General features: G+C 59.4%; 1 protein-coding gene across 1 annotated transcript in view; it reads right to left on the bottom strand.

Moving 5' to 3' along the window:
- Positions 1–8,272: 8,272 nt before the first annotated feature.
- Positions 8,273–21,072, bottom strand: part of CACNA1I (calcium voltage-gated channel subunit alpha1 I) — a 106,231-nt gene continuing 93,431 nt past the window's right edge. Inside the window, exons 28-36 of the mRNA XM_065923864.1 lie at positions 20,583–20,653; positions 17,207–17,285; positions 16,372–16,493; positions 15,581–15,925; positions 15,175–15,321; positions 14,060–14,182; positions 11,941–12,106; positions 10,242–10,438; positions 8,273–8,944 (exon numbers count right to left, since the gene is read on the bottom strand). Coding sequence (XP_065779936.1) covers positions 8,273–8,944; positions 10,242–10,438; positions 11,941–12,106; positions 14,060–14,182; positions 15,175–15,321; positions 15,581–15,925; positions 16,372–16,493; positions 17,207–17,285; positions 20,583–20,653 — 1,922 coding nt within the window. The remainder of the gene's footprint in view (positions 8,945–10,241; positions 10,439–11,940; positions 12,107–14,059; positions 14,183–15,174; positions 15,322–15,580; positions 15,926–16,371; positions 16,494–17,206; positions 17,286–20,582; positions 20,654–21,072) is intronic.

Here is a 21,072-nt window from a genome sequence, read left to right as displayed (position 1 = left end):
GCAGACCTCAGCCCCCTCCCTGCGGGCACTGAACACAGAGGGCCTCGGGTGGCCGCCGGACTGGTGATGTGCTTTCCATTATTGCAAGAATGAGGGGGAGGTGGTCAGGATATCAGTGGAGAGTCAGAGATGGAGGGAGGTAAGACAGAGAGACAGAAGCGGATGGAGAGATGGACAGAGAGAGACAGAGACACGGAGCGGGGCAGAGAGGAAGGGAGAGCAGCAGGAGACACAGGGACCAGGAGGCCATGCTGACGGGCTGAAATGGGGTGAATGGGGGTGTTGGCAGCAGTACTGGGGAGACCTTCCTCTCCGCCCCTCATCTCCCAAGGTTAACTCAAAAGCCTCATCCTGAGGAGCTGACATCTGGAGCCATCAGCCCGGCCCCGGAGGTGGGGGTTGGGGCGCTCAGGGATCCCAAGCAGCCACTCAGGAGAAGATCAGACCAGATCTCAACCTGGGTAAGTCAGTCACCTGCTCCCTCTGATAGGATTGGCAGATCAGCAAATAAGCATCTGACCTCCAGTCAAACCAGAGATATGGTATGGGGCATACACTAAAAAATTATTTGTGATTTATTTGATATTCAAATTTAACCAAGCGTCTTGGATTTGATCTGGCAGCCCGACTCTCTGAGGGGTGGCCAATGCCTTTGTACGGCTGTCTACCTCTTGTCCTCCAGGCCCTGGCCCAAAGGACTCCCTTCCAGAGAGGTCTCCCCTGACCGTCCTGGTGGAAGGACCTTCCCCCCTCCCCTCAGCCATCCTCCATCAGAGCACCTGGTCCAGAGCCGTCCTGGCACTTGCAGGTTCTGAAACAACTCCACTCATGTGTCTGCTTGCTTTTTATTTTCTATCTCCCCATCTGAGACAGCAGGTTCCTGAACTCGGGGACCCATCAACACTGTATCCCCAGCACCTATCACCTAGTGCATAGTAGGTGCTCAGCAAACATCTACTGAAATATGCAAGGGCAGAGCCATCAGAGAGGGCAGTGAGAAGAAGTCGTGGGTGACGTGGGGGCACTTGTGTGTACCCCACCTCCCCACTGGTGACCTGTCCGCTCTCCCATGAGTCTCAGAGCTGCCCCGGGGGACAGAGTCATGGGGGCCCAGCCCGCATTTGGGGGCCTGCAGTTCTGCACCAGCCCAGCGGGGACCTCTGGCAGCCCCTCCCCACAGGACCAGTCTCCGATCCACCGATTCCCAGAGCAACCCTGTTGCCATGACAACGGCAATCTGAGGTCACAGCGCAGGAAACCGGAGGACGCCGCCTCCCTCCTGGAACGCTACCTCCGAGTCAGAATCTAATTTTCATTACAGCCGTAATAGCGGTTTTGCATAATCGTCCATATATTAATACCTAACATGCCAGTGTTTATTTGGTTAAAATTCATGAATTCAGGTCTAAATAAAAAGTGCTGATGGGTGAAGTTTTTCATTCTCTTAAAATGTTCTGTTTTTTTCTCAGTCTCTCTCCTTGGCAGCAACTTGCCTTTAATCCCATTATTAACGGGTAACGGAGAGGAAAACAAAGCGAGCACAGCTCTGCTCTCAGGGCCCAGGGTGGCCTCAGCGCGAGAGATGGATGCTCGCTCCCCGGCTATGGAAGGGGCGGGCAGGTCATGGTCACCACTGGCTCCGCCTCCTTGTGTGACTTGGCACATGTCATACGGCCTCTCTGGGCCTCAGTTTCCTCAGGTAGAGAAATGAGGGAGGGGGTGAGCTGGGCACTAGGCTCTGGGCTGGGCGGAGGGACCATGGTTGCCATTGTTGAACTGATACAGTGCGATGGGGATTCAGGAGACAGACAAGGACATGGGGATAAAGCGTTGGTGTGGAGGGAGAAGTGGAAGCTGGAGAGCAAAGCCATGGGCCGCTGGGAAGGCTTCCTGGAGGAAGTGACATTTGGGTAAGCTAAAGTGGTAAGTAGGAGCCAGGGGAAGGGGAGAAAGGGAACAGGGGACATTGTGGCGGGGGGCCTGTTCTTACAGGACACGGGGGAAGAGGCGTGGGGTTGGCAGCACGTGGGCGGCCTGCAGAGCGACAGAGGCTGATGAGGCCTGGAAAGGAGGCAGAGACAGCCTGGGGGCTGGGAGGGAGGAGAGAGCTCCAGGAGGAGGGACAGTCGCCTCCAAGGTGAGCCAAGGGGCCAAGGAATGTGCCCTGGGACGTCAGTAGGGAGGGTTGGGAGGTGATGAAAAGGAGCTGGGTGGGGGAGCAGAAGGGAAGCAAGGGTGAGGTGGGCGATTCAGGCCGGGGCCCCCGGTGGGAGAGGAGAGGAGTCTGGAGCCCAGGCTTCCAGAGAGGGATGGGTGTTGGGGGTCAGCCATCTAGAGGTTTTGAACAGGTGGAGTCTGAAGTGCCCCATGGAAGAGTCCAGCAGGCCTGCCTCTAGGGGCTGGGAGAGGAGGGGCTGGAGCAGGTGTCTCCCCAGGGAGTCAAGGCTTGCTGGACAATTTGGTCCTGAGAGCCGAGGCTGCGCAGCTGGACCAAGTCTCCCGGGTGATGAGTGAGGCTCAGGCTGGGGTCTGGACCTACGCTGGGACTCAGAGCCCTGCCTGCTCTGTGGAAGGCTTGCCCTGCCTCAGTTTTCTCATCTGAAAATGGGGGTCAGACCCCTCCCCAGGTGGAGGCAGGCCGTCAGGAGTAGGGGCAGGCCCGCCGGCGGCCCACGCACACCAGTGGGTGTGCAGCAGCCCCCATCAGCCGTCACCGCTCTCCCTGCCCCCACTGCTTCATCTATGGTGAGGCAGATGCCCAGGCCTCGATAAGGCTCCTGGTGAGACCCCCTCTGCCTCCCCCTCCTCAAGCAGGGAAAACTAGTGCTCTGAGCAACAAAACCTGCAGCTGGAAGCGTCCACGTGGGCGCCACACAGAGAGGCCTGGAAGGCAGCAGTGATGTCTCTGTCCATATCACCCTCTCCCCAATCCAGAGCTGCAGGGACCACCAGAAGGGGTCTCAGAGCAGATAGGAAAGCAGGGGTGAGTCAACAGGGGGGTAACATAGGGCCGGGGTTACAGGCCTGTCTGTGGAGTGGCCCCAGGTCTTCCTGTTCTCTGAAGTGGACAGCACTGGAGGTCACCCGCGTTGTCCCCATGTCCCTCTCCTGTCCAGGCCAAGGCCCTAGTTGGCCCTCAAGTATAGCGAGCACACACCAAGGGGGCGGGTAGACTAGACAAGGCTGGTGGGGATCAGGCAGGCGCTCCAACCACAGCTTGGCTATTCCACACCTACAGCTTGTTGACGTCCGGGTGCTCAGTCTCTGGACCTCTCTGGGCCCCTGGTCTGATCTGAGGGGCAGTGATGAGAGCACCCTTCCCAGGGATGAAGCCACACGCAGCTTAGCCGGAGGAGAGGCAGCCCAGGTTTCTCTGCATGTCCAGCCTTCAGCCCTTCCTTCCAATAAGCACACAGTGGTTCTCCTTGACAGTTTCTCCCTTTCTTGCTCTCAAACCATGATGCTGGTGGGTCACCCTCATCCCTGGATCCCAGAATTCAGACCTGGCCAATCAGAGCATGGCATTTACCCCAGTCAAACATGAACTTTGCCAGACTGTCCGGGAGAGACGCCCTCCTTCATCTGGGGGTGGGCAGATAGATAGGCCCCAAGCCTGGGCTGCTGGTGGCCACTCGGAGAAGAGGGAAGCAAACTCAGAAGGAAGCAGAGCCAAGAGGGAGAGAGAGACTTCGTCCTAGCACCATAGTTAGAGCCCTTGATCCAACCGCATCTGAAGCGGACTCTACATCTGGACTTTTTAGCTACTTGAGTCACTAAGTTATTTTCATCTTATTTCTCTCTTTCTCCCTGTCTTCCTTTCCTCTCTTCCAGCTTTTTCTTTCAAGTTCATTTGAGTTGGATTTTTGTCCTTTGCGAACTGTGGTCTTGGAGAAGACTCCTGAAAGTCCCTTGGACTGCAAGGAGATCCAACCAGTCCATCCTAAGGGAGATCAGTCCTGGGTGTTCATCGGAAGGACTGATGCGGAAGCTGAAACTCCAATACTTTGGCCACCTGATGCAAAGAACTGACTCATTGGAAAAGACTCTCATGCTGGGAAAGATTGAAGGCGGGGGAAAAGGGGATGACAGAGGATGAGATGGTTAGATGGCATCATCGACTTGATGGACATGACTTTGAGTAAACTCCAGGAGTTGGTGATGGACAGGGAGGCCTGGCGTGCAGTAGTCCATGGGGTCGCTAAGAGTCAGACACGACTGAGCGACTGAACTGAACTGAACCAAGAGTCCTGAAAATACCCACAGTATGACTTTAGGTGACAGTACCAGCTAAGCAGATGACTTCTCTCTTGTTACTCTCTCACCCGGGTCCAACGTCTTCACTACAGAGCCAGGTTCTGCTTCCTCCCCAGCCCGGCAGCCCCCGAACCACAGCCCAGCCAGAAGAGGACCCTTCCGGGGTGTCTCTAGGTCCCAGACACCCCAGGCCCCTCAGCCTGTGAATGATACACACATCACCACCACCACGCCCACCCACCCCCCACCGGGAAACCTCCCAGTTCAACACCCACGCCACTAGGGAAAGAACAGCCCGGACACACAGAAGAATTCTGAAATAGACTTCGGGTTTTATTCAAAACAACACTGGTGGTGGCTGCCACTTGGTTTCTCTACCCCGGGCCGTCTGGGCCAGTGGGTACCAGCGCCATCAGCAACTAGGAGGGAAGTTTATTCACGCCATAGAAGCTGTACAGCCACTGGGAGCGCGATAGTCACAGCAGCAGGGCTGGGTGGAGGGCTTCCAGGAGGAGGCAGCCTCTGTCTCCTCCTCAAACCCTGGCTCAGCCCAGGCTCCGCCAGGAACACTGATTATTGCACAAAGACAAAAAGTGTATTTGTATCTGGGCTAAACAGCGGTTTCTAAGACCCCAAGCCCTTACACAGCGCAGCAAAGGGGGCCAGAGGTGGCCCTGGAAACAGAAAGCTCCAGTGGGAAGATTTGGGGTGGGGGGGAGGAAGACAGGCAGACAGGCTGATACTGTGCACATTTGGTCCACTTTTAGGGGGCTGCCTGGTGCAGGAGAAGGCCTGGCAGGAGACAGGAAAAGGGTTTGGCCGGGGCAGGCCATGTCCCATCTGGTCTTGGGTCCCTTTGTACAGGTGTTGAGGGGCCTGCCAGCCACCATCCTGCAGAGATCTGCAAACACACAGCTTGGGGTGTCCAGCACCAGGGTCCCCACTCTCCTCAGGGCCAGGCCACGTCAGTTAGGGTAGGTTTGTGCTTTTGTTATGGACAGGCCGCAGGATCGGGGAGGGCAGAGGGGCTAATCACCCAACCCTTAGCCATTTGGGCTTGTCCTGGCCAGCCAACCACAGCTTCCCTGGTCCCCTATCACCTGTAACTCCCAGAAACAAGACCAAGTGCCTGGGTTCTGCATTTAAGGCCCTCCAGGAATCAGCCCATCTCTCACGACTCCCTCGGGCAAAGCTTCTATCTTCCGTGTTCAGCTCTGAGACACATCCTGCTCTGACCAGACCTCCCACCATCACTCAGGCGACGGCTGGATCACTCTTCCCACCTGTCTGCTTGTTCTGAGGTCACACAGATTTGGGTAAAAGGATGGCTTTATGTCAGACACACCCAAGATGTGTTCCCTGCCCAGCCATTGATAACCCAGTAACACCAGGAAAGTCACTTCCCTGGTTTGTGCGTGGAGCAGCAGTACATACGGCTCAGGGCTGCCCAATGACGTCTGAGCCCAGAAAACAGAAGCTACTGACTGGTGTCAGATACCATCCCCTTGAACCCCAACCCACCCTCCACACGGTCATCCCAGGTCCCTCTGGCCATCTTCCAGTCTCTGGCATACACGTCCCTCCAGGAACATGCTGCCAGGCACAGCTACTGTGTGTGCGGCCTCCCCTCCACCTCAACTGGTGGGGCCAGCATGGCTCATGGAGGGAGGGTGCGGCAGAGCCCGGCAGGCTACCCGCGCCCTCTTCTTCCCCAGATGGGCAAGCACCCCCGTGATGAAACCATCAGCATGGCCAGGGCGGCCAGCGCAAGGCTCTCTGGTGCAAACAGCTGAGGACAAGAGCCCAGCCTCCCCCCACAGCCAGCGGGCCCCTGGGGGACAGGAGGGGACATGACGCCAGGCCCAGCCAACTTCTCCCCGGAAGCTGCTGCCTGGGAGAGTGCAGGGCTTCCGGGTACTGCCTGTGTGTCCTCACGGTGACCCCTCAAAGGGGACTGTCCACCATCGCACTTTCGGGTGAGGACAGGGAGGCTCCAGAGGCTCAGGGGCAAGTCCAGGACTGACCGTCAAGATGGCCCAACTCCCCCCACTGCCAGCAGAGAGGCCCGCAGCCTGGCTGTGACTTTCTGAATCCACCTGCTTTGAAACACAGGATCCCTGTTTCACATTCCAGGTACTCGGGGGATGGCCACCCACGGTGCCCCAGCCTCTTTGCTGCCCACGCTCTGAGGGTCCTGGGGTGGCCCCTTCAGCCCCTGGGGTGGGCCTTGGCTTCCTCAGGTGTGAAGTGGACCGAACAAGCCTTTGTCCTATCAGCTCTTGGGGAAAGGCTTTGCAGGCCACGTTACCTCCTCCCCTTGCACGATGCCCAGACCCCAGGGGTCCCTCTGCCACCCAGAAGACCCAGGGCTTGTCAAGAAGACCTTTCTCCCGAACCCATCAGGCCAGCCCAAAGCCAAGCTCTTTAAGGTCAGGGTTTGGGAACAAGGTCAAGGGCCCCTCGGCGGGGCCAGCTGAAGCCTTTGAGAGGCTCTCACACCGGCAAAGGGCCTGGTTATTGCTGAAGCGCGGTGAGTGCCCAGCTTTCGGCCTTTCCCACCCCACAACTTCTGTGTGTCTGCAGAACACTGAATCACCACGACCCAGCCTTCTTACTCAAAATGACTTCAAGTCCATTCACTGCTCAAAACCCAGCCTTGATCTGAGCACTATGTCTATGACGTCATGGGTCCAATGTACTGGGGTTTTTTCCTAATAAATACTGAAATAAATGTACAACTATTCAAATAAATACCCATCTGATAAATGCAAAACTATTCAAATAAATACCTGTCTGGGAACCCATTTGAGAAGTATTGCAGCTTTGGGAAAGCTGGGGAGGGGAATAAAACAGAGACTCAGAGGCAGGCAGCAGGGAGAGAGGATGTGGTGATGTGGGTCTCCAGGTGCCAGGCAGGCATGGGAAGGCGCAGGGGCCAGGGCTGATGCCAAGGCCCAGGCAGCTACCCCCACCCCTACTTAGGGTCCTGTCAGATCTGTTTTACCCTGAACTCCATGGAGGATGGGGGAGCAGGGAGCAGAGTTGGTCAGGGGACAGGGAGTGGGGGGTGTGTACAACCTCCAGGAATGGCCGTGGCTCAGGGTCCACCCCGGGGTGGGGGTAAAAGGCAATAGGTAACCGGCCACTGATTGTCAGAACCCAGGAGCCCCGGGGGGCAGCCCGACCAGCACAGACCACGAGGGTTCCCTTGACCTCATCTGCTTAATTCCTCCACCGTCCCTCTTCTTCCTGCAGCTCTGCTGCTCTCAGCTCCTGGGGGGCAAAAGCGCCTGGAACCTCACCTAAAGCAGAGCGCCACCCCCCAACCCTGCCCAGTCGTGGGGCCACCTTCCACCCCCACCCCTGTCCTAAAAGTAACACCAGGACTCACCCCTGGTTTTTCTAAAGAAAGACATCTAACTGGTTGACTAAGAGAGTTTGTGTGCTCTGGGGCATCTATGAAGGACTGTCACAACAACTAGACGGTCAAGAACAAGACAGACACCCCAACATGTGAAGGGTTGGGATCTTAGCAGCGTTTCTTCTTTAAAGGAAAAAAAAATGCACCCTGAATTCCACCTCTTCTTCCGGGCCTGTCTCCCCGGCCACGGGGTGGGGGGGACCCTCGGAGGTCTGAGAGCACTCTCCCAAGACACTCAACCCGGGAGGGAGACACCAGAAATTCCAGCCGCCAGTGGCCCCGGAGTGGGCCCCCACCGGCTATGCTCAACTTTAGCACTTTCTGGAAGTCATAAGCTCTCAGTAGAAAAAATAAATAAATATATATGTCTGTCTCTCTCTATGTATATGCATATGTATACACGTATACGCACGGGCAGGACCGCAGCTGGGCCCTTCTGAGCCTCGGCCACCGCGGGGGGAACCCTGCTCCTCCCGCCCCGACGGCGGCCCCCCGGCGCGGCGCCCAGGTCCAGGTCGTGGACTGGACGAAGTATTGCTGTCTGCCCCTGGCTCCTGAGGTAAAGAAGGGTGAGACGGGGCGGGCGGGCGGCGGCCCTCATCTCCTCCCCTGGCTCGCTGCGTCCGCGGACGGCGGCTCCCCTGGCGGCGGCGGGGGCTGCGGCTCGGGCGCCTCGGGGTCCCGGGGGGCGGCCGGCTCGGCCGGGCGCGGCGGGTCCTTGCAGCGATCGGCGGCGGCCCAGGAGGGGCTGCGGGCCAGGCCGCGGGGCCCGGGGGCGGCGGCGGCGACGGCGCGGGGGCGGCCGGGGCCGGCGGCCAGGCTGCTGGCGCTGCTGAAGCGGCGCGCGGGCGGGAGGCCGGGCGGCGGGGGCGGCGGCCCGAAGAGGGAGGTGAGCGAGAGGCTGCTGAGGGTCTCCGAGTGCTCGCTGCCCGCGCCCCCGCCGCCCCCGCCGGCCCGGCCGCCCGCGCTCTCCTCGTCCGAGGGGTCCATGGAGTCGTGCCGCGTGCAGCCCGGGCTGGTGGAGCCCCCGCTGCTGTGGCTGCGCTGGTGCGCCCGCAGCCCGCGCAGGCTGAACGGGCCCCGGCCCCGCGGGCTCGGGCGGCGGCGTGCGGCGGGCGACTGGCCGGCGCGGGGCCCCGGGACGGACGCGGGCAGCCCCAGCCCTCGCCGAGGGCTGTCGCTCAGGGTCAGGCTGTCCTCCAGCGTGGTCTGCAGGCTGCCCGCCGAGCTGCTGCGGCTGACCTCCAGCGACGTGTCGCTCCCCGTGGCCTGCGGGGAGGGCCACAGGGGGTGGGGGCGCCGCCCGGTGTTCCCCTCCCCCGATGGGCACCCTCCCAGCCCCTGCGACCCCTCAGGAACACACCGGGCCCGGCGCGGCTTTCCTTCCGCCTCCCCCCTCCAGCTGTCTGAGCTGCAGGGTGGCCCCCCTGGTGGTCCCTGCAGTAGCCTCCAACTGGGCCCCACCCCACCCCACCCCACTGCCTGGTCCTCAAGGTGCCACCAGCGTCATCCTGCTCAGACCCCAGTCAGACCCTGGCACCCAGCAGAGGGGGATCCGAGTTCACTGGGAGGAAGAGCCCTTGGGCCCCACCCCATCCCTCTGGGACCTCCCTCCCCCCTTACTCACCTGGCTCCTCCCACCCACCCCCCGCACCCCCCCCCCCCCGCCCCCACCTCTGCCCGGAAAGCTCTTCCCTGATACACACCTGCATCACCTCTCAGGGCCCTTCCAGTCCCTCCACCTGAACTGTCAGCAGCCCACTCCCCCCCAGCTCCCCTCCCTCCCAGCTCCCACCCGCGCCCGCAGCAGCATTCTCCCTGGCCCACATCACTGCCAGACTATACTTTCCATGCATTTACTCTGATCATCTCTCCTGGCACATCCCTGCAGCACACTAAACGGTAAACCCCCTAGAAGGCAGGGATTTTTCACCCTGACGCTGGTTGTAGGGTAGCTGGGGTCAACAGTCACTGGGCGAACAAGTAATTGCAAGAGCCCTGGGCTGACTATGCCTCCCGCACTGTGCCTGTCCCTGAGACCTGGTCCCCTTCCCCGGCCCCCGCTCCCCGCCATCCCCACCCCCAGACCAGGGAGGTCAGGTCTGCAGACCCTTCTGCCTGTGCTCTGGGCCCTGAGGGGTGCCCAGGTGGTGGCCCTGGCCAATTCGATGCAGGTGGCCATGCAGACCGAGACCTCCATTCCTAGCAATCACACCCCAACCCCCTCAGTGCCCCACCCCACACCCTGCAATGACTCCCAACGCCCCCTCCTCCCTGTCCCCTCAAGCTAGAGCCCAGGTCTTCCTCCAGGGCCCCCGATCTGGGCCCTCTCCACACTCTACTGTCCCCAGATGCCCTAGGACCCCGCCCTGTCCACTTCATCGGCCTCTAGTGCCACCTCCTCCCTCCAGCCTCAGCACTACGCCCCACTTTGCCAAGTGTCCCTGGCACCACCCTGCCCGGTGCCTTTGGCTGGGCCCCATTCCCTCCTCCCTCACCTTGGATTTCAAGATCCCCCTTGCATGTCCCCTGACAGGAGAGCTCTCAGAGCCGGGAGGGACCGTACCTGTCGAAGGAGGGTGCAGTTGATGCTCGGCGACCGCAGGGAGGCCCAGGAGCCCTGCAGGGCGATCTTGGGGAGGGTCCCGGCCCCGGTGCCCTTCTCCTGCCCTTCCTGGCTGGCGGCCACGGCAGGGTGGAAGAACTCGGCAGGCATGGGCAGGAGTGGGCTGGAGGCATCCGGGGAGAAGGGGCTCAGGGGCGCTGCTGGGGAGGGAGGAGAGGGTCAGGGGAGCAGGCTCAGGCTGGCGAGCCCCTGAGGGTAGGCTGGCAGGAAGGGCCCCCCTGACAAATTGTCTGTGACTCCATGGGCAAGCCTCCCTCTCTGAGCCTCAGAGTCCATCGTGAGAGCAAGAAACACCGAGCCTGCCTGTGAGTCCTGGGAGGATGGGCAGTGGGCAGTGGCAGTTTCTAGAGCCAAGCAGACCCAGGCTCAAGGTCCCCTAGCTTCCTTCCTCTTTAAATGGGGACCAGCTGCCCACCTTGAGGAGCGGAGACATGGCCATAAGAGCAAGAAGCAGCTATGGAGCTCAAGCCCATGAACGGCAGTACCCACTAAGACACTCACCCCCCCAGTCCTGACACCCTCGGGGCCTGGCCAGGCCTGGGGGACCCCCACCCAAGGACAGCACACAGGTGGGCACCACGCTGGCCAGCAGAGCAGACAGAGTTTTGGGGATGGAGAGGGGCAAGGAGAAGGTGAGGTGGAAATGAAAGCAGGGGCAGTTCTGCGGGTGGGGGGCAGCATCTTCTGCCCATCCCCTCAGTGCCTTCCAGGATGAGGATGGACGCTTGAATGTCCCCAGGTAAGGGGGATTCCTCATCTGTGTCATCTTCTTTCAGGAAAAATGCTAATGAAAGGTTAGGTAGAGATGACAGGACTTCGTCTGATCAGAATGGCTCTTTGGTCCTGTGCCCTAACTTTTGATTCAGGAGGTCTGGAGTCTTGGCACCTCAACCATCATATCCAGTCCAGAGGCCATCAGCTTTAGGAAGGTACTCGGAAGAGTCACTCCACCTTTAGCTCCTGGAAGGTGCTCAAGGCCAGGCCTCCTCCCAGAAGAGTACTTAGCGTGGGCTCAGGATCTCGGGGCCCCTCTTCCCCAGCCAGTGCTATGAAGCCAGATCCCATCACCTTCCAGAGGGACTGGAGGTGAAGGTGAACCTGTGAGGGACCAGTCAATTGAGTCCTCTGTTCTTGCGCCCAGAGCCCAGCCACAAGCTCAAAGGTCACAGAAGACGTTGAAGGTAGGACTTTGTATGAAAGAGCTATTTAGGACCACAGCCTCTCTGCTGTTCAGTATCACCTTGTGTGATGATCTTGTGGGATAAACATCTCTCAAATTCAGCTCTAGAAAAACACTTCAATAATTAGGCAGCTTGCCTTCTGCTTGATGAGAGCTGTGTGTGCCAACCTGTTTCCTTTTTCACCACAGCTCCTAGGACACTCAGCGTGAATCATCCATTAGCCCAGATTTTTGGTATAATTATGATCTCATCTCTCTGTATTATTTGGTTACTGGTCTTTTGTCATTGTTCTATCAGGCCTGAGATTCCTATCTTTTATTGTCAATTAACCATCTGGTTCTTTCTGGACTCGATGTAATAGTCTAGGCAAAATTACTAAGGAAAAACCTCAGCCAGCTCCCTCCGAAGCCAAAACCCGAGATCAGGGTCATGGGAGCTGGCGGGGCGCCCACCCTCACCTTGGGTGCTCTCGTGTTTCAGCCAGGACCGGACGGGGTTGAACGGGATGGCCTCCATCTCACACAGGAAGCTCTCCGGACCCGACGAGACGGCCGTGTTGGGTAAGGGGAAGAAGCATTCACCCAGGTCCCCTACCGGCATGGGCTCAGGCGGGTCAGGCTCACCCTACAGAAAAAGGGAGGTGGAAGGGGCAGGATGGTGGAGGGGGAACAGCCCACCACAGCTGCCTTCATGTCCCTGCTCTTCAGCCCTTTGCTTCACTGTTCTCACTGCCTGGGACGGCCTTCTCCTCACCTCTTCCACCTGGCCAGCGATCATCATCTTCCAAAACTTCCTGGAGGTGAAAGGGCCCCACCTCCAGGAAGCCCTCTCTGATGTCCCAGGCAGGTAACAATTTCCCCACTCACTCCCCTTGTGACCCTGAGACTCCTGAAGGTCTTCCTTGTCTCTGTAGCCAAGTGCCTGGCACAGACCCTGGCCAGTAAAAAGGCCAAGCCTAGGCTGGTGAAGGCACCAGAAAACGAACCAAGGAGCTTCAAAGCCTCCTTGTGAGTGTGACCCTGGGCAGGTTCCTTCCCGTGGCTGAGCCTCAGTTTCCACATCCATAAATGAGAGAGGAACCGCTCCTTCTGGCAACCAGCTCTCCTTCCTGGCACTCCCTAAGCCCTGCTCTTCAACCCTGCAGCCCAAGGTGACCTCTGAACAGTATGTGCCTCAAAAGCTGCCTCAATGCCCTCTCCAAGGTAGATGAGCCCCCTATGAGCTATTCTTTGAGTCCTAATAAAACAGCACCCACCTAACACCCACCAGACCCTAGAAACTGTGCATCCCAACATCCTGTGTGGGAAAACAGTGCAGGGGTGCAGGAGATCCAGGAAGAGGCTGGGGGCGGTGGGGGGTAGGGGCTGTCAGCTGTCAGAAAGGGGACAGAAGGGGCCGGGAAGATCCACTCCCCCCATCCCCGCCTTCCTGGAGCTGATGGAATTGGGGGACACTGGGGGGGACTGGACACTGCCTCTGGGGGTCAGTGGTGCAAACTCAGGCTGCACCAGGGGTCAGGCAGACAGAGACTTTCTTAGGGGACGTCCACTGCATATCAACCTCAGGCCAGGGGCTCTTGCACCTCTCCCAGCCTGGGCAAGCACGACTAGAATGCCTTGAAGCAATTAAGTCCTCTAATGCAAGTACTGGGACCACACACCACAACTAGAGTCCGTGTGCCACGCCAAAAGAACCACACACGATGCAGTGAAGATCCTGAATGCCACAACTAAGACCCAAGTGTCCGACTCCTTGCAACCCCATGGACTGTAGCCCACCAGGCTCCTCCATCCGTAGAATTCTCCAGGCAAGAATACTGGAGTGGGTTGCCATTTCCTTCTCCAGGGGATCATCCCAACCCGGGGATTGAACTTGGGTCTCCCGCATTACAGGCAGACTCTTTTTACCATCTGAGTCACCAGGGAAATCAAATAAAGAAATAAATGCTTTAAAAAAAAAAAATGACTCGGCCTGGAGGTCACAAGCCCGGTGGCAGACCTCCTCTCCCTGAGCCTGCAGGATCAACAGAGCAGCCCTTCCAGCCCTCCTAGCCTCCCTCAGACTGACCACCTCGAGGGCAGAGGTTGGGGACCATGCCCAGCTGTGTGACAGGACAAACCGCCTCACCTCTCAGAGCTCTCATGCCCTGGCCTGTGGATTGGAGTCACATCACCCTTAACACACACAGCTGGGAGACAGACATACTGAGTGCAGATAGAATGGCACACAGGAGGTGCCTGCACCTGTTTAGACTCTTCAGCCTCCCCCGGTCCCCCTGTAAAGTTTGCCCACCAGGGACAACTCCCATTAAATGGAGCAAAAACATCCAAAACTACAGTGAGTGGCAGGGCCACTTGGATGCTATGATTAGAGCCCTGGCTTGTTGCTGTGTGACTTCAGGTAAATCACTCCACCTCTCCGTCCCCAGCCTTCATCTGACCAACATGAGATGAGGGCCTGGCACGCAGTGGGTGCCACTTAAATGATGCTCCAGAAAGGGGCAGTGGTCCAGCATGGCAGGCAGAGGGCAGGCTGCAAGTTCAGATCCACCTGCCCGGGAGCCCATTGGGTGCTCACCTTGCCGTCTCTGGGGCCGACGGGGCAGGCTGCAGGGTCCTCCAGACTCAGGTCATCGCCAAGCAGGATGGACGAGGACCTGTCTGAGTTCAGGGAGAAGGCCTCCGTCTCGGCCAGCTGCACCTGCAGGGAGAGGAGGCCACTTCGGGTCACCCCTGCGGCTGCGGTGGAGCAGGCTGGTCCTCCAGAGAGACACAGGGCAGCGGTCAGCGAGGGCAGAGATCTGAGCACAGATGGCGCGTCCATCCTGTGCAGGGACCCAGCCTGGGCTGAGGGGTGGGAGACGACCCGAGGAGGTCACAGCCGGCAGAGTGCCAGGCCTGGGCTGGGCCAGTGGGCAGGTGAGCTACCCAGGGCTGTGAACCAAAGCTGGTCCGCTTGCCCCCAGACCAAGTGCCCTTCAAGGCTGCTGGGTCTGACTCACCTGTGGCCCTGTGCAGGCTGCCCTCACAGGCTGGGGGTGCTTGTGAGCCCCTAGGACCTTGGGGAGTCTGAAGTCACCTCAGGCTGAAGGGGATCCTTGGGGGCTTGGACAGTCCTAGGGAGGTGCTCAGGGCCCCACGTGGCTGGGGAGAGGAGACAGGGCCCTCCTGAGCCTGCACAAGACGAGCCCAAGGCCACGGATGCCCTACGGTGCCCATCAGGGAAAGCCCACCTGGGGAGGCAGGGCTGAGCCCTGGAACCAGGGCAGGGGCCCCGGGAAGAGGCTCCGGGGTGCTCAGGCCTTGCGCTCCGGGCCGATGGCCCTGGGTGACCCCTGGATGTCACAGAAAAGGCACACTGCCCCAGAGGTGATGCCTGGGCTTCCGGCCGGTGCCTGCAGCTCACCACCACAGTGGGCAGCCTCCCTTTCTGAGCACCTGCTGTGTACAGGCCCAGAGTGGGGCCTCGCAGCTCCTGAGGCCACACCACAGGCCTGCACGGAGCAGAGGAACAGGCCCAGGCTGGGCCTAGGGGAGGAGGCCCGTCCACCACGGCCCCCTGGACCCGCCTTGATCAAGTAGGCCCTGGCGGGCCTCCAGCCAGAGCGGCTCGCCCCTCGGGCTGGCCCTCCACCAGGACCGGTGCCACCCCCAACCCCGAGACCCCAGCTCCCTTGGGGACGCTGCCGTTACCTCCTGTTTGTCGTGGTGACACTTCTCGCAGCCGGCCGGCGAGGAGTAGTGGTGGAAGATGGACCCGGACAGGTTGTCGATGATGGTCAGCTCCCCCTCCAAGGAGTCCTTGATGATTAAAGAGACGCTGTCCAGCCACAGGTTCTCCTAGGCGGACGGGGACGGGGTGGGGACAGGTGGGATTATCGGCTGGCTCGGGATGGCCGGGTGGGCGGGCACGGGCTGCCTTCCTGGTTCTCCGCCCGTGGCCTGGGCCCGACCCCACATCACAGGGTCGCCCCTGAAATGGAGCTGAGGGAGAGGGGCCCGGAACGACCGAGCTCTCTGCCCGAGCCCTCCCCCCCGCCAAGCCCAGCTGCCAACCCAGCCCTCGGCGACCCCGCTGCCCTCTCCGGGCCCCGCCCACCTGGGCTGGCGAGTAGCAGCTTCGGCGCAGGCGACCCTCGGGGTCACCTTCGCTGCCCGCCCCTCCTGGCCCGTGGGCGGGCGCGGGCGCCTCCGGGGAGCTGGCGGGTGGCCGCGGGCTGGGGCCCAGGCCATGGGCCATCTCCAGCTCCAGCTCAGCGTCCATCTCGGCGTCCTCCTGGGCCTCCTTGTTGCTGTCGTCCAGGTGCTTCATGAGCACGGCCACCACCACGTTGATGAGCACGAACTGGGCCGTGAGCACGAAGCTGACGAAGTACAGCGGCGACACAAACTGCAGGCTACTCAGGCAGCTGCGCTCATCGTGGGTGCAGTCCCGCAGTGTGTCCTGCACCAGGGACAGCGGGGCAGGGAGGCAGCCGGTGAGGCCGGGGTCTGGGACACAGGCCTCATCTCTGTCCTCATGAGACCCCTCTCCACCCAGCCCAGGCTGAACTGCAGGCCAGAGCCAGGGAACCTGTGCTGGGTGATGGGCAGTGAAGCCCAAGCCGAGGGCCCAGCACCCGGAGCAGTGGTGCCTCGAGTCCCTGGCCTCAGGCTCCCAGCCCCGCTCTGGCCCCGGGCAGAGTCCTGTCCCCTGGAATCTCAGCCCTGATCCCAGAGCAGCATTCAGGGCAGACAGAAAACCCACTCTGGCCTCACATCCACCTCACTGTGCCCCAGGGCCGTAGGCAGGTCCCCCTGCGTCTCTGTGCCCTGCACACCCTCCCGTGTGCAACGGGCCACTGAGCAGGCGGAACCCAGCCTGACCCTCCCCTGCCCACCCACATGTACCTTCATGATCCCGTTCCAGTTGTCGCCGGTGGAGACCTGGAAGAGCGTGAGGAAGGCCATGCCGAAGTTCTCGAAGGTGGCGTGCCGGCTCATGCCCTCACAAGGGTTCTCGTCGTTGCAGACTGGAAGAAGAGTGGGGTCAACCTGGCCCGCTGCAGAGTCCCCTTCAGGGCCTGCCCCACGCTGCTGCCTCTCAGCCTCATCTCAGACAACCTCAGAGGCGCGTGCGGGCTGTGCCCAGCCCACAGATGGAGAAACTGAGGCTCAGGAAGATGGCACGCAGGTGGAGACTCAAGCTCAGGTGAGCCTGGCTCCAGGTATCAATTTCTGAGAGAGAAGCCGGGCCAAGGTAGGTAGGTAAGGGCTCATGCCCAGGGGAGCCAGTTTTCTGAACCTGGCCCTGGGCAGGGCTGCCTGGATGTGGGCTGCATCGCCCTCAGTCTGTGCCCTGTCCACTCTGCCTACTGGGGTGGCACTGATTGGGGATGGGCACTGGCAGGTGGGACTGGAAGGGGCATCCCTGAGAGGTCAGACAGCTGGGGGGGCTCCAAATGGGGGGTCCACTGCATAGGTATGGGAGTGCCCACGGACCCAGGCGAGCATCTCTCCAAAGCCTCTGTTCACACTGGGAGGGGGGTGTGGATGGCTGAGGGTCACCCATCCAGCCCCCAAAGGCTCGCTGTGGGAACATTTCCCCATCACAGAGACCGTGGCATGACAGTCTGTTTGGGGGAGGGTGTCTCAGGGCTCCCCGCCCTGCTGGGACACTCCCTCCACTACCAGACCTGCTCCATAGCCCACCCCCCAGGCCGGCTTCAGCATCAGCATCACGCACCCAGCTTCCCGAAGAGCTCCACTCCCAAGGCGGCGTAGATGAAGAAGAGTAGCATGAAGAGGAGGCCCAGGTTGCCCACCTGTGGGAACAGCAGGTGGGGCTGGGCAGGTGCAGGGAGGGGGCGCTGCAGGCTCCAGCGTCCGTGTCTGCCAGCCCGAGGGTCAGGGCAGGCTCTGCGTCCGTGTCTGCCACCCCCGCCCCACCTCCTGGAGGGCCGGCTGGTCCAGCACAGGGCACCAGACAATAACATAACACGTGTGAAGCCCTTACTGGCGGCCCCTGTGGCTCAGTGGTAAAGAATTCGCCTGCAATGCAGGAGCCACAGGAGACGTGGGTTTGATCTCTGGGTCAGGAAGTTCCCCTGGTTAGGAGAAGGCAGCACGCTCCAGTGCTCTTGCCTGGAGAATCCCGTGGATAGAGGAGCCTGGCGAGCTACAGTCCATGAGGTTGCAAAGAGTCAGATAGGACCGACCGAAGTGACTGGCCCTTCCTATGAGCGGTCCGATTTCAAGCATTCCTTAGTCATGGCTGCACACAGTGATCTATGGACTCTCTTTTACCCCCATTCTTCAGGTGATGAAACAGATGTCCTGAGAGGTGAAGTCCTTGCCGAGGACCACATCGCTAGTAGTGGTAGGACTGGGGTCAAGCCTAGCAGGCTGGCCCCAGGTTCTCTGCACACAGCTCTTACATCTATGTGTGGTCAGTACCATCCCACAGATGAATGGAAAGAGGGAGAAAAGGAAGTTACATCAATAATGCTACCTCCTTCATGAAGCCTGCCTGGATTCCTTCAGACAGATGGGGATTGCAGTCTTACAGTGTGAGTGTAACTGATGTGTCCCTGTCACTGTCTCTGCCAGTCTGGGAAGTCCTGGAGAGCAGGGACATGGCTGGAGTAATTCAGATCTGTTTCCTCGCGCCAGCACGAGCCCTGGCCCCAGAGAGGCATGAACACAGGAATCATGCAAGACTGGGCCCCCCAGAAGCCTCCTGCAAACCCAGCCACCCCGCTCCCTCAGCTCCGGTGAGATAAAAACATCAGATTCCAAACCTATTTCAAGTCTATCTATAGGCCAGAGAGCACCTTTAACTCATGTTATGGGTAAGATAAGGCTCCAAAATGTTCTTGCCCTAGAAAGGAAGTGTCTCCGAGAACCCTCAGAAGACCTGCATGAATGGAATCTGAGGATGTTCGTGTTAACTGCTGAAAAGTAAACCGTGTTAATCACGGGCTCCTAATGTTTCTCTACTCCAGGCAAGAGTTTCCTTCTAAGCTGCGCCACAATCACACCAACAGTGTCTAATTAAATGATGCTGGTTTATTAAAGAGACAAGCTCTCACTGAGCACCTCTGAGGCCAGGTGTGAGGCCCCAGCTGCTGGGGTCCAGCCCTGTGGACCCCTCCCAGACTGATCTCCCAACTCCAGACTACAGCCACACAGAGAACAGACCCCATTTGCATAGTCTGTTTTCTCTGCCAGGAAGACCTTCTCTCTGCCTTTGCCTAGAAAATGCCTACTCCCCACCCCTCAACACCTGGATCAGGGGTCACCTCCTCTGAGAAGCCTTCCCTGATGTCTCCTCTCTCTGTGTGCCTGAGACAAAGCCTGGAAGGAAAGGGCTGAGGTTTCGTTTTCATGTCACTTTACGAAGAACCAAGGAAATGCCCAGGATCAGCTAATAGATTTCGAGGGGTAAGCCCCTCACCCCAATACCACATGGTTCCAGGCACACACATCTCTTAAAGTAGTTGTAATTACTATCACATGTCTCCTACTTGAAGCTGGAACCTCCTAGGCATCTCCATGTGCCCTATGCCAACGTAGGGTTAGGATGCCCAGGGGTCAGAACGAGGGGAAAGGGCCAGGAGGCCAGGCAGGCTGGGGGCACACACTTTTCACCCCCATTCCTGTCCTCAGCAGACTCTTCCATGGTGCTTCTTATGATCCAGTGCTTTACAAGCTTTAACTATTTAAACCTCACAACAACCCTTTGAGATTTGAGATAAAAACTGCTACCACCACCACCCCCCGCCCCAATTTCACAGGCAAGAAAAATAAAGGCACCTCGTCCCCAGGCTCTCACAGGGCACTAGGCTTTGACCATAGGTTCCCTGGTGGCTCAGAATCTGCCTGCAATACAGAAGACCCGAATTTGATCCCTGGGTTAGGAGGATCCCCTGGAGAAGGGAATGACTGCCCACTCCAGTATTCTTGCCTGGAGAATTCCATGGACACAGGAGCCTGGTGGGCTACAATCCATGGGGTCGGGAAGAGTCGGACACGACTGAGTGACTAACACTTTGACTTTCAGGGAGGCTTGAGTCTGGTCTCCAACCCATTCACTATCTGCCCAGAACTCACCCACATCTCCCATGTGACAAATTCCTCCCAAGGGATTTAAGTTAAGAAAGACCACAGCTCTCTGAATGAAAGCCCTTGCTTTCCATCCAGACCTGCTGTCTGCTGTGTCACTTTCCCTTTGCAACGAGGCTGCCAGGAAGCTCACACCAAACTGTGGAACGGAACTCAATATCCTCAGCCCAGGTGCCTGAGAGAATTTGCTTCCACGTTCCCTGGGCTGTTACTCTTTCATCCTCATCTTTAGCGTGCTGTATCCGTGCCTTTTACCTTAAGATACCTAAAGTTCCTTAAGACTAGATGAGTCATAGTGAATAAATGAATGTATATGAGGCTCACCTCAGGAGAGGTGAGGCCGCACTGAGGGGAGGGAGAAGAGGACCCATCAGTAGCTGGGACAGCAGGGGAGGAGGAGCCTGGGACTGCAGAGCTCCCAGGAGGACGGGAGATGCACCCTCTGTGGCCCTGACCCTACCTCCCTGCCCCTCACCAATGGCAGGGGGCACTTTCCTAACTTCCCAGGGTCCCCACTTCCAGGTCAGGGTCTCATGCTATCCCCTCCTAGAATGTCATACCTGTCACCTCTCTATCCACATCACCATCTCTTACCAAGCCGCCCTACAAGGTCAAGTTCAAAGTGCCATATGCCTTCTCTGACTTCCCCATGTGCAGGCCTCTCCCCACACTGCCCTGAGGCCTCTGTCGTCCCCCTAGACTCCTGGGGGCAGAACCCAGGTCCTCAGTGGCCAGCCCAAGGGCTGGGTACAGAGCAGGCAGTGGGGGAATGGTAGGGGGAGGGAGCAAGTCTCCACCAAGAAAGGAAGGGAGTAGATGGGACCCCGCCCATCTCTCACGCCCTGAGCTCACAATTGCTTCTCTGGAGGCAGGACTCTGCCTTGGCTCCGGCAGATCTGAAGAGAAGGGAAGTCACAGCCCATGCCCCCCCAGCGGGCCCCCAGCGGGCCCAGCGTGGCACCGCTGATGGCTAGGTTGGGGGGGGGGGCGGCTCTTACCTGGGGTAGAGCTTGAACCACGGTGTCCAGCAGGGCCCGCATCCCCGTGGCCATCTTCAGGAGCTTCAGCACTGTGGGCAACACCCAACCCGGCCCACTCAGCCCAGACCAGTGGGACAGGCCTGTGCAAGTGTGTGCGTGTGACTGCGGCAGAGTGAGAAAGTGCAGGGCCGTGAATGAGATGCCGCACTACAACCCCTTGGGTGCAGGTGAGTGCGGGGTGGGGTAGTGCACCCAAACATGTTCGCCCGAGTGGGTGTCGGTGTAAAAAGCCCCAGAGAAGGAGGGCGGGCTCAAGGGAGCAGAGGGAAGTCAAGTGTGTGAGTGAGCACCTAATTCACCACGGTGAGGCCACACTGACCAGGGTGTGAGTGCCCTTGGGTCTCTCCCTTCCTCTCTGGCTGGAGAGGCCCCAGGGTGACTGCTGAGTTTCTCCACCGGACCCCTCACCACCTCGGAATCTGGTGGCAAGGGCAGGGCAGACAGAAGG

Source organism: Muntiacus reevesi, chromosome 1 (genome assembly GCF_963930625.1).
Source record: "Muntiacus reevesi chromosome 1, mMunRee1.1, whole genome shotgun sequence".
NCBI lineage: Eukaryota > Metazoa > Chordata > Mammalia > Artiodactyla > Cervidae > Muntiacus > Muntiacus reevesi.
Note: the sequence above shows the minus strand (reverse complement) of the source record. Positions and strands in the feature narration are given on the sequence as shown.